The 12,439-nt window shown below is 55.1% G+C and overlaps 1 protein-coding gene across 1 annotated transcript; it reads left to right on the top strand.

Moving 5' to 3' along the window:
* The first annotated feature begins 71 nt into the window (after window positions 1–71).
* SNRPD3 (small nuclear ribonucleoprotein D3 polypeptide) lies at window positions 72–10,006 on the top strand. The gene is made up of 4 exons (XM_008157209.3): window positions 72–644; window positions 2,110–2,253; window positions 7,674–7,866; window positions 9,786–10,006. Exons 2-4 carry the CDS (start codon window positions 2,128–2,130, stop codon window positions 9,845–9,847), a joined length of 381 nt encoding a protein of 126 aa, XP_008155431.1. The 5' UTR covers window positions 72–644; window positions 2,110–2,127; the 3' UTR covers window positions 9,848–10,006.
* The last annotated feature ends 2,433 nt before the right edge of the window (window positions 10,007–12,439 follow it).

Genomic DNA, 12,439 nt, shown 5'->3' on the forward strand with positions numbered 1-12,439 from the left:
GAAGCCCCGCCCCTCTCATGAGCCCCGCCCCGAAGCCCTGGCGCTCAGCCTCAGGTCCAAGCTAGGTCCTACCCCAAACGGCGCCGGGCTCCAGGAGAGTGAACCCCATTTCGAATCCCTTCAGGGACGACGCTCCTCCCTCTTTATTCCTGTTTCCCTGTCCGTACGGCGAAACACCTCGCCTCGCTCAGGGCGCCCCAAAGGTTGACTTGTGAGGGGGGGAGGGTCCTCGCTTTCGGCCTCACCCCCCGCCGCCCCGATCCGAGGGCCCAGGCCCCAGGTCCCTGCCTCCCGGCCCAGCCCGCTCCCTAGTGCGGGGTGCTTGGGAACGCGATCCCCCGTCCCCTTGCCGGCCTGAGGGTCGATATTTCCGGCGGCACCGGAGTCCCCACCCCCAGCCCCCCGCCGTCATCAGCCCTCTATTCCGGGGCCGGAACGATCGTGCCAGAGCCCACGTTTCCCAGCCGGCGGGGTGAGGAGAGCGCGGGGGCGAGCTAGGAAACGGAAGGGGACGAGCTCTGAGCGCGGCGTTTTGGGAACGCGAGGCATTCTGGGAGCGCGGGACCGCCATTCGCTCGCCTCACGCTTTCGCAGTCTCCTGAGTCGCCGCCACCACACCGTGAGGGAAGAGGAGGCCGGAGCCGGTGAGGAGAGGCCAGGGGCAGGCGGGAGTAGGCCGAGGCCCCCGTGAGCGGCCGGGGAAGGAGAAGGACGCACCGCCGTGGGGCGCTGCGGGGCTCGGGGAGGGGGAGAGCGGGAAGTCGGGCCACCCGAGTATCAGCGTCGCCTCCCGAGCGCCTGCAGGGGCGTCCATTTAGCGCACGCCCTTCGCTTCCTGTACGTCCCCGGGCCGGTGGTTTTCGAAGTGTGCAGGCCGCAGTCTGGAAGCCATTTCCGGCCGACGGCCTCAACCCCCTGCATCCTTTCACGGCGCCCTCGCGTCTGGGCCTCCATCTCCCTTCAGGCGCTGGTGCCCTCGGGCCTTCCCCGCGGTCACATACGTTTTATCGCGTCTCCCTGCTTCTAACCCGTTTCCCTTTTGCAGTTGCTGTTGCCTTTTTATTGGCGCCTTCCTCCCTCCCTTCCTTGCAGTGGTTCCCGCTTCCACGTAAAATCCCTAAGGGAGCGTGTCTTTCCCAACCGCACGGCCCTTGGATGAGTTTCCGCCCTCCGCCGTTACGCATTTCGGGGATAAAAAAAATCCACCGCTTGTCCCTTTTTCATTAGCCGTCAGGCGCTTGCCCTGTGGTTATGTCTTTTCCTCCAAGATGAGTGTTTCCTGCTTATGATACATGGTTAACTTGGTGTGCACGGCTGATGTTTGCTTTTCAGCCTGGATGGTGCAGTGGGGGGTCAGAGGGCACTGGAGGGTTTGAACTCAGTGCACAGCCTCTTCAAGATAATGCCTGCATCATGGGTTTATATCTGCAGTGATCAACACTGCATATATACACTAAGTGGCCAAATTATGATGATCTCTGAACGCATAATCATCTGGCCACTCCGTGTATTTGTATCTCACATGGGTACCAAAAGTATTCTGGACTTTTGCTGGAGATCAACCACCTATTTGCCCTGAGCTTTCTATCAGCCAGTGCAAAGGGGAAAACTGATCAGGTGCACGATTTATAGTATCTTTGATATCAAATAGATGAGGTACTCAAGAGAAGTACACTGAGTGGCCAGATGATTATGCGTTCAGAGATCATCATAATCTGGCCACTCAGTGTATATGTGCATGTCCCATGTAGACACATGTGGCTCTTGAGCCCTTGAAATGTGTCTAGTGTGAGTGAGGGACTGCGTTTTAAGTTTCATTTTCATTAAGTTTAATTTAAATAGCTGCATGTAGACAGCGGCTGCTGTATTGGCAGCTCAGGTCTATGTCACGGGTTCCCAAAAGGGTGTTAGTTACCCACAACTGTGGGTGGAGAATCCGTTGTAAGGTACATGGGCTACACCCCCCTCGTTCCCGATACACACAAGATTGGTTCTTTGATGGAGGTAGAGGGTAGCAGGGAGGGAGATGGGGTGTGGGACCCAGAGGGAGGCATGGGCGCTGCCTTCTCAGGCTCTGAACGCGGAGCCGACTTGTCTCTCTCGCTGTAGAGCTCGCTTCCTGCCAAGATGTCGATCGGCGTGCCCATCAAAGTCCTGCACGAAGCCGAGGGCCACATCGTGACGTGCGAGACCAACACGGGCGAGGTGTACCGCGGGAAGCTCATCGAGGCGGAGGACAACATGAACTGCCAGGTAGCCCCGTGCACTCCCCGCTGGCGGGGCAACCGTGCCTCTGGCGCGGAGAACAGACAGGCGGTGAAAAAGGAGGTCTTCTCCACGCTGTTCCCGTGGACAGTGATTTGTGGAGTGCCTCCTGTGTGCCAGGGGCTGTGTTGCAGGTTCACAGGGTGGGCGGGGATCAGCTCGATGGGATTCTGGAAGAGTTAACTTTGTCTTTGGTTTCTTGGTTCCGTCACCATTTTCTCCCATGGTCCGGGGCCTGCCTAAGAGAAGTGGAACCCCTCCCTCTCGTTGGAGTCCCCGGGTTGGGCCATTCTCCATTTGCCTCCACAGGTTTGCATAGCGCTTTGCAGTTAACAGAACCTTCTAGTCACATACTGTGTTTATTTGCCGTTTTTCTTGGGGGCGTGAGTCTCATTTGATAGAGCAACTACCTTTGGAGGTGAGTGGGTTTGGGGAGAGTTTTGTCATCCCTCAGTAGGGGGATAGCTCATCTGTGACTGTCACCTGCAGGTAAATGGAGCAGCTTCCTGACGGGTGCCCTTCCCTGGGCGCTGTTTTGCTTTTACTAACATCACGTGGGTTTGTGTGACGCTGCAATGTACCAGCACACTCTCTCCTTTGTTCTTCAAACCATCTGAAGAGCTTGGACTTTGTAAACAGATGTTGGTTTGAATCTTATGTGACCTTAGCCATGTTAATCATCTCCGTTTCCCCATCTATAAAATTGGGTGGTGTTATTTTTGGTCCTCTGTGATACAGACGCCAAGATTGAAGAGTCTAGCCGGCCGGTATGGCTCGGTGGTCAAGCGTCGACCTAGGAGGTCACGGTTCATTTGCCAGTCAGGGCACATACCCGGGTTTCGGGCTTGATTCCCAGTAGGAGGCATGCATGAGGCAGCCAATTGATGATTCTCATCATTGATGTTTTTATCCCTCACTCTCCCTTCCTCTCTCTAATCAAGAACATTTAAAAAAAAAAAACCGAGGAGTGTAGCATGAGGCAGAAATGCCTGGTGGCCTGGCCCTGATTCCTTGCTGGGGTCAGTCATTGGCTGGCAGCCTGGGGAGAGTGGCCTCTCTGGATCCACAGGTGGCAGCCGGAGGTTGTCAGCTCCCTCTGTTCCTTACAAACTGTTCCTTTGAAGGGAGATCTCAGCAGAGTACTCCCTAGGCCGCCACAGGGGTGCCACCCCCACCCCAGGGCTGTCCTGAAGGTCAGATGAGTTCTGTGTGTGCAGCAGTTAGCTCAGCACCTTGCACGTTATAAATTCAATGTATGGTGACCGTTAATATTTCCCAGGTGAGGAAACGGAAGGTCAGTGAGATAGTGACTTACCCAAGGTCACACTGTGGGTCAGGTGTCTTTTTTTAAATATGTTTTTACTGATTTCAGAGAAAGAGAGAGAGAGACATCCATGATGAGAGAGAATCATCGATCGGCTGCCTCCTGCACGCCCCACACTGGGGATCGAGCCCGCAACCTGGGCATATGCTTTGACCGGGAATCAGACCATAAATTCTGGGTCATAGGTCAATGCTCGACCACTGAGCCACAGCGGCTGGTCAGATCAGGTATCTTAACTGTCCGTTGTTTCCCAGGGTTATTTGTTTGTGATTTCTTTGTAGCATTGAGCATCATCTTCCCGCCAGGTTGTCCCGCTGGGGCAGGGAGGTAGGCATCGGCGACGGCAGGTTTCTCTCCTCGGTGGAGATGGGTGTGTGGGCTCTCGGTAGGTCCTGTGGGGCTTGGCCTCCTCTGCCTTGGTGAGGAGCCACTAGCACAGATCCAGTCCTCTGGCTAAGGCATCCTCCTCCATTGTAAGGTTCTTCAGGTTCGTGAGTAGAAGGGAGGGGGGAGGGAATCTTGATGGATTTACTCAGCTATTGATGTGGACGTTCCTGAGCTTCCGGACCTCAGGCTGCCCGTTGCACTGTGAGGGTGTCAGGCCCGGTGACCTTGCTGGTCTCAGGTGCAGCCAGTGGGAGGTGAAGCACGCAGACCCTGGGGGTAGCCGTCTCGAGTCAGGGTGCCGCCTGCCCCCCAGTGTGGCTTGGAGTGAGTGTGGGCCTCACCCTGTTCCCTCCTTTCTAAGCAGGGATGAAAGCAGCCCCTCAGCCTGAGGTTGCAGACTAAATAAGCAGGGGCCAGCCACGTGCCCCACGGCATTAGTCTGCCGGGCTGCCGCACAGTTGGGACTGTATAGGAGCCCCTCTTAGCCAAAGGGGGTACATTCCAAGACACTCCCTCCCCGCCCCCAGGAGATGCTTGAAACCCATAGTACCCTACTCATACCTATGATAAAGCTTAATTTGTAAATTAGGCACAGTAAGAGATTAGCAATAATCTATAATAACAAAAGCGTAATATGCTAATTAACCAGAGGATCTTCTGGATGAAGGCGGGGCTGCAAGGGAAGCCCGGGTGCCGGGTGCGGGCAGCCGGGGGAAGGAAGGCCTACTCTTGCACGAATTTTGTGCATCGGGCCTCTAGTAACTGATGATAAAATGGAACAGTTATAACAATATATTGTAACAAACGTTATATAAATGGCTTTGAGACCGTGATTAAATAGAATACAGGTTACTTGAACACCATGACAGTTGCTCTGATGAGCAGTGGCTGCTAAGGGACTGACAGCTGAGCAGTGTGTATAGGGTGACTTGGATGAACAAAGGGATGAGGCACGTCCCGGTGGGACCGCAGAGGGCAGGAGATGTCACTGTGCTCCTCAGAACGGCGCGGTTTAAAGCTTAGGAGTCACTTAGTTCTGGAGTTTTCCCTGTCATTGTTCGGGCCGCGGGGAGCCGTGGGGACTGCTGTGCGAGATCCTGTCCAAGACGCCGTTTCCCTGGGAGCCTGGGTCTGGTTGTGGTTATCTGGGAAGGCTGAGCGAGCTGGGTGTTCCCGCCCGACTTACATTAAACCCGGGCTCACTGGAGTTACTGCCTTCGCCTTGTCCTGGGAATGTAGCTCAGGCTTGTTAGCGAGCCGCGTGGGTGGGCGGGCAGTGCCCTGCGGGCTCTGTGCTCGGCCGTCATTTCCGCTGGCCTCCCGGGGAGCGTGAGAGGAACAGCGGGCCATTCTTGGGGCTCTAATAGGAGTCAGATGGTACTGGGCTCTGTCCGCTCCAGCCAGAGCACATACTGTTTGTGAAAACACATAGTTGACGTCTTTTTTATCTTACACGACAACCTCTGTCAGGGATTTGCAAAACGGGTTGGGGAGATTGTGACAAAAAGAATGAGATGTACCCGTTTATGCTGAAGGACAAGTGACTTGGCAACCTGGCCCCCAAAGTAGACTTTTTCCCCTTTAATTTCAACTGCTTCCCCCAAAATAGACATTTTAGCTGTCATTTGCTGAGGTTCTGTTATGTGCTAGGCAATAGGAAAACATTTAGACATGCTTGTCTCATTTCATTTACTCCTTAATGGTCCTAGGACAGTGATGGGCAGCCTTCTGAGCTTGGTGTGTCAAACTTCGCCACAAAACTGAGCATAACCCGGGCAGTGTGTCACTTTGAGGAAAAAACTAACTCCAAGACTCTAGTCGCAAATGTTTCATCCTCAGGAGCAGCAAATGTTTCATCCCCGGCATGCGGCCGCGTGTCATCAGAAATGGCTACGCGTGTCAGTGCTGACACGCGTATCATAGGTTCGCCATCACTGTCCTAGGAAGTATGTGGTGGTCTGTGTGTGAGTAAGAGTGGATTTAGTCTGAGGGGCCTGGGTGCACACCCCAGCAGGCCACACGGGGGCAGTGTGGGCTCAGGCAGGGGACTAGAGAGACAGCTCTTTCTCTGGTGGCTGTGCCACCCCGTCTCTAGGGGGGTGGCGGCAGGATCTATCTTACGGGGTGTGTGATCTCCTGGGACATTGGCAAGTGTTCGGCGAACGTTGGCTTTGTTATGGGGTATTTTTCCTCGCTTTGTAGGTGAGGGAACTGAGGCCCCGGGGAGCCAGGAGACTTAGCCAGGGTTACCTCCCTGACAAGTGGGGGGGCTGGGCCTGTCTTCTGTGGAGTCACAGGTGGGGATGGTGTTGTGAACCTTGGTCAGGTCCATGTTTCTCAGGTAGTCTAACCAACCACCCCTGGTGTTCATTTGTGGCACCAGACGTGAGGGTATTCTAGGCAAGAACAGATGGCAAGGACTTAGGAACTGGAAATCTGCTAAGGAACTGGGGGTGTTGGGCCTGGAGCCAAAGATGATGGGACTCTTGAGCCCTGAGGGTGTAACAGGGATAGTGGTTGCAACTCTGGAAACTGTTCCAACTGACAGATACAGATACGTAGAGAAGAGAACGAGTGAGTCTAAGATGCCAACCATCTGTCAGGAATCCGGAGACAGCACGCCTCTGCAATGTGGGCTTGACCCATTCTGAATGAATTGTAACCCTCGTTCCTCCAGGAGACATAAAATAAGCTCCTTTTCCTGGAAAACGTGGACCCGCTGAGATGGGCACCAGCAGGCTCATGTCCCCTTCCCATGCCACGCCCGTCTCCTGGCTGGCCTCACCGCTCGGCTCCCCGCCTCTCCATCCCCGTTATCCACATTAGCACAGTTATCTTCCCAAAGTGCTGCCCTAACCCTACCCCCCCTCTGTCCACGAGCTTGGTGACCCATAGAGCCTGGGGGAAGCCCCTGTCCTTGGCCCCAGTCCACTGCTCCAGTCCTCGCACTGCACTTCCTGCCTGAGCGCCCTGTCTCTCTTTGGGCGAGCGCTTGCCCTAACCCTCCTGGTATTCCAGGCCCTTCATACTTCTCAGTCCCCAGTCACCCAAGCCAGGTGAGCGCTCCAGATGCACTCTGGGAGGGTAGAGCCACATCTGCCGCCTGCTTGTGGCCTCCATGCCTTTGCAGTCTGGGCGGGCAGATGCAGGAGAGGACAGAGTCGACCTGCCTGTTCCAGTCATCACCACTGAGAGCGCCTCGCAGCCGACCGGGCAGAAGAGCAGAGCTAGCGCCCTGGGGCCCGGCCGCTGGGTGTGAGGTGACTCCCTGCATTCTGGCTGTTGGGCTTTGGACAGGTGCTTTGTTTTTTCAGCTGTAACAGTGGCAGCGCTCATACCACTGGCGGTGCTGTGAGGACCATGTGTGTGAGGGCCTGGCACAGTCCCTGGCTTTGCCTGGTTCCTTTATCTCATGACTAGAGGCCGAAATTCGTGCATGGGTAGGGTCCCTAGCGGCTGCCGGCTGCCAGCCTTCCTCCCTTCTGCGCCACCCCCTGGTGGTCAGCGCACACCATAGCGAGGGCTCGAACTCCCGAGGGGACACTTTGCTTTTATATAGATAGATGTTGGTTTGTGCGTTTGTGGACTCTCCCCACCACCACCACCACCACCACCAGCAGCCAGGGCTCCCCCTCTGTGTGCCCTGTTCTCCACTGGCCTGTTGGCCCCTGCTGATGAGCTGGTGGTTCTCTTCCAGATGTCCAACATCACCGTCACATACAGAGATGGCCGAGTGGCCCAGCTGGAGCAGGTGTACATCCGTGGGAGCAAGATCCGCTTTCTGATTCTGCCTGACATGCTGAAAAACGCGCCCATGTTAAAGAGCATGAAAAATAAAAACCAAGGCTCGGGGGCCGGCCGGGGAAAAGCTGCTATTCTCAAGGCCCAAGGTAGGTGTTCCGGATGCACTGGTTTTCACATGCGGGTTTGCCGTGTGTCTTTTAGGAAAGGGCCCTGTTACCCCACATCAGCCATCTCCACACCCACTGCTACCCTTTTACCAAAACTTTGGGGCCCCACCTCTGAGGGGCTGGGCCTTGTCCTGCCCTCTCTCTTGCCTTGCCTGGTCGCAGTCATACGGCTTATGCGGGATCCAAAGTGGCTCCTTAGTAAAAAGGTGGAGGCTTCTCCTTAAGCAGATAAGGAGCTAAGTCTCATCTCTGCGGAGCCCTTTGTTCCCAGGATTGTGAGCAGGGGCCTTCTCCTGGATTCGCGCAGGCAGCGGGGTTCTGTTTGGGTCTGTGGCAGGTGCTGCCGCGTTGATTAGCTAAGGAAAGCAAGTGTCCTTGTTGGACTCTGTCTTAATATTGGTAAAAAGACTTCGTGCAGGAAAGCCACAGGTTCTGTCAGCATCTTTAGCTGCGTGTGTATCTCATGAGGTAGCTTGGGGTTTAAAGATGCAATAAAGTGATCCTTTAAAATGCCTCCCAGCCAAAACTGGTTTGGCTCAGTGGATAGAGCATCGGCCTGCGGACTGAAGGGTCCCGGGTTCGATTCCGGTCAAGGGCATGTACCTTGGTGTCGGGCACATCCCCAGTAGGAGGCGTGCAGGAGGCAGCTGGTCGATGTTTCTCTCTCATCGATATTTCTAACTCTCTGTCCCTCTCCCTCTCTGTAAAAAAATCAATAAAATAAAATAAAATGCCTCCCAAACGCTGATCTGTTCATCTTGCCCTTCCTAGACAAGAGGCGGTTGTGGGGAGATAGAAGCTCTGGACCTTTTGTCCTGGGCAAGAAGCGATGGCAGGAATGCTGGCTTCCTTGCTGGAACTGCTGCTCCCCCGCTCCCCGGGAGCGCATGCTCCTTGTCACTGTGCCTGCGCCAGCTCCAGCAAAAGGCGGAGCCAGTGGCTCTGAGCAGGAGGCATTTGGCAGTGAGTTGCCAGGTCCCCTGGCTTCCGCCGGGCCCCCTGTGCCTTTCCCCAGCCCTTGCTCTGGTGCTGTCAGCATGTGGCTGCTGCTCAGGTGGCTACCCGCCCCCTTCAGGGCAGCTCCAGCTCTGTAAGCGGACAGGGTGCGGCTCCAGTTAGCAGCCATCAGAGCATTCTCCCCGTCCCTTGGAGCCTGGTTCCCCTAGACCTGTAGTCGGCAAACTACAGCTCGCGAGCCACATTCGGCTCTCTGGCCCCTTGAGTGTGGCTCTTCCACAAAATACCACGGCCTGGGCGAGTCTATTTTGAAGAAGTGGCGTTAGAAGAAGTTTAAGTTTAAAAAATTTGGCTCTCAAGAGAAATTTCGATCGTTGTACCGTTGATATTTGGCTCTGTTGACTAATGAGTTTGCCGACCACGGGCCTAGACGTGTCATCACAGAACCGCAGTCTCCTGCACCCTTTGTGTGGCTTTGTTTTTTGTGAGTTTGTTTTATTTTTGTGTCGCTATTGTAAGACATCTCATACACGCAGAATTGCTCAAAGGATAATAAAACCCCTCACCAGATTTAACAGATGTTAACATTTAACCGTATAAGTGTGAATTCCATGCATCTGTCCTGTGTCATTAGCTCGCGCTAGGCCAGCTCTGGGAATTCATCTAATGTGGTGCCCAGACCTGCTCCCCAACAGCCTTTGCTCTCGGTGCTCTGCCTTCAGCCTCTTGGGGAGCGCGGTGCTGCTGGCAGGCAGGGGGGTGGTGCCGCTCCAGCTCGGATGCCCCGTGTCAGTCCTTGTCCCTCTGGGTCCCATTTTCCTTTGTGAAAGGCGGTGGGCGGGTGTGGGGTGGGGCCAGGTTCCCAAAGCGCCAGGCCCTGCGGGGTGAGCACTCGCTGACCATGCTGACCGGGCCTTGTCCTCTCTCTCCCCCCCTTCTAGTGGCCGCGAGAGGAAGAGGACGTGGGATGGGACGCGGGAACATCTTCCAGAAGCGAAGATAAAGGTCTGCGGCCCAGAACTTCCCTTACTCGTGTAGGGCCTCTGGGTTCGGGGGTGTGTGCTCTGTGTATGGTCCTCGCTGTTCTTTGGACATCTTTCTTTTTAGGTCAGGAGAAATGTTCAACTAAATAAATGTGGTGGCTGTTTTCTTTTTGTGAAAAGACGGATTATGTGTTCATTTGGAGTTTGGTGGTGTTTGCTTTGGCAGCAGGTTGGGCTGTGACACCCTGGGAGATCGCCGGGGACCCGGCCAGCACTTTGAAGTGGCGCAGTTCTCGATAAACGTTGCAAGCGCTGTCCCAGGCCAGTTGGCCGGCTAAGCCTTAGCACACGCACAGACTGTCTCGTTTTCTCTTCAGACACGGGCATGGCGTGGTGCTGTGTTCAGGTCACCTCTACGAAACGTCATCAATTCAGCTTGAAAAACACCGCATGCGTGGTCCTGGCCCTTGACACGGTCCAGTACTCTGACCTCTGAGCCTGGAAACGCTGGTGGCTTCGCCCTTGGCAAAAGCAGTCTAATGTTAAAAGGCAATTCAACGAATTTAGTGACCAGCATCTATGGCTCCCAGCCTGGCTTTGTAACCCGGTTTGTGGGGACAGCTGCTTAGGCGTCTATCAGAGCGTCTCCGCGTTGATTGGCACAACCACAGCGTTCGGTGTTGCAAAGGTAGAGAGGGGAGGGGAGGCAAAGCAGAACACTGACAAAGACACGGAAATTGGGAAAGCGTCGGCAGACGTCAAATGCTGAAAAGAGGTCTTGCCGGGGTTCGGTAAAGGATGGCGACAGCGGAAGCTACTGAGGCAGGGGGTCAGCGGTTGGCCCTCGGCACGTGCGCGGGGCACACAGTGTGCAGGTAACGGGAGAGGAAGGCAGTCCAGCACATCTGCGCAGCTGGCAGCAGATGGGGCTTTTCTCATCAGCTTGGCTTCATCGTCAGGACTCTGCCAAGAGGTAACAGCCTGCTTATTGTTCCTGTAATAGAAACCCCGAAGGAGCAGCCGGCGCCAACGGGTGGTCCATGAGGCGATAGGTTGGCGACCGCTGCGTTGGAGTGTTGTCTGATGCATCCAGGCGGCGTCCGATCCCTGGTCGGGGCACACGCAAGAATCAACCAGTAGCCTGGCCGGGGTAGCTCCTTTGGTTGAGCATCCTGTACACCAAAAGGTTGCCAGTCCCATGTCCGGTCGGCACATGCCCGGGTCGCGGGCCTCATCCCCGTGGGGGGCCGGGCAGGAGGCGGCTGACCAATGTTGCGCTCCCACATCAGTGTTTCTCCCTTTCTCTCAAAAAAACTAGGGCGGAAAACCACCAAGAATCAACCAGTGAATGCGTAAATGTGTGGACCAACAACTCGTGTTTTTCTCCTCTTTTTTTTTTATAAAAAATATATTTTATTGATTTTTTACAGAGGAAGAGAGAGGGATAGAGAGTTAGAAGCATCGATCGGCTGCCTCCTGCACACCCCCTACTGGGGATGTGCCCGCAACCAGGGTACATGCCCTTGACCGGAATCGAACCTGGGACCCTTGAGTCCGCAGGCCGACGCTCTATTCACTGAGCCACACCGGTTTCGGCTCTCCTCTTAATAAATTAAAAAACCACCACCCTCTTAAGGAGCAAGCATGGGTGGTCGGTCAGGTACCACAGGCACATCAAGGAAGGCTGCAAAGACCCCCCGAGCAGCCGCTCCAGCTCCCCAGCTCCTCTGACACGGGGGCGACCTGCCTGGTGGCTCCAGGGGAGGGTTCCTGGGTGTGGGGCCATCGCAGATGAGCTTGCTCCCCAGATGGAGTGAGTTTGTTTTAGATTTGACCACGAATTAATGTTTCTGGCCAGAAAAACTTGTTCCTTGAGTTTCCTGCAGTCGATCTCTTCGGAGTCTTTCTCAGTGAGTTCTACCCGCAGCCCCCACGTCAGCAGCTTGGCTTCCGTGCTGATCGCCTTGACCTACAGACGTGGGTTTATTTGGCTCCTGGAGCCTGGATGATGAATGTGGCGAGTGGGAGCAGTGTTTTCAACATCCGCTGAGCATCCTGTTGGAAATGAGATTCCCCCAGGGACAGAAGCATGAATAGACTGGAACCTCTCGGAAGGCAGGGGAGGGGGTGCGAAGAGATCAGCCAATGAGCTTGTCTGCATATATGCGGCCGCCTGGGGGTGGAGGGGGCCTATGTAATACTTTCAACAAAGATTTTAAAAATAGTGGTTTAAAAAAAATTCCAAGGCCTCACCCCTAGATATGGTGGTTAGTTGGCCGAGAGGGGGCTCGGGAGTCTGCATGCTAAGCACTACCCCCGCTACCAGCTGGGTGGTCCTGACCCAGTTCACCAGGCCCCGGGCTCGAGTGCGTGTGTGGTCACTGCGTACGTTACACTTGACTGTAGAACAGTACCCGGTACACTCGGCAGGGAGGTGCACCCGGAATCTGAAAAGCCGGCTTTGGACAGGTTCACCCCGGAGAGCATGCAGGAATGCCAGCCGTGCCCGGGTCTACACAGCGAGACTCGGTCGTCACCCTACCTGTATCCTGAAAAGTGAAGGGGCTTCTCGCGATTTTGTTTCTAATTAAATGTTCCCAGTGAAAAATGTG

This window comes from Eptesicus fuscus, chromosome 23 (assembly GCF_027574615.1).
Source record: "Eptesicus fuscus isolate TK198812 chromosome 23, DD_ASM_mEF_20220401, whole genome shotgun sequence".
NCBI classification, from domain to species: domain Eukaryota; kingdom Metazoa; phylum Chordata; class Mammalia; order Chiroptera; family Vespertilionidae; genus Eptesicus; species Eptesicus fuscus.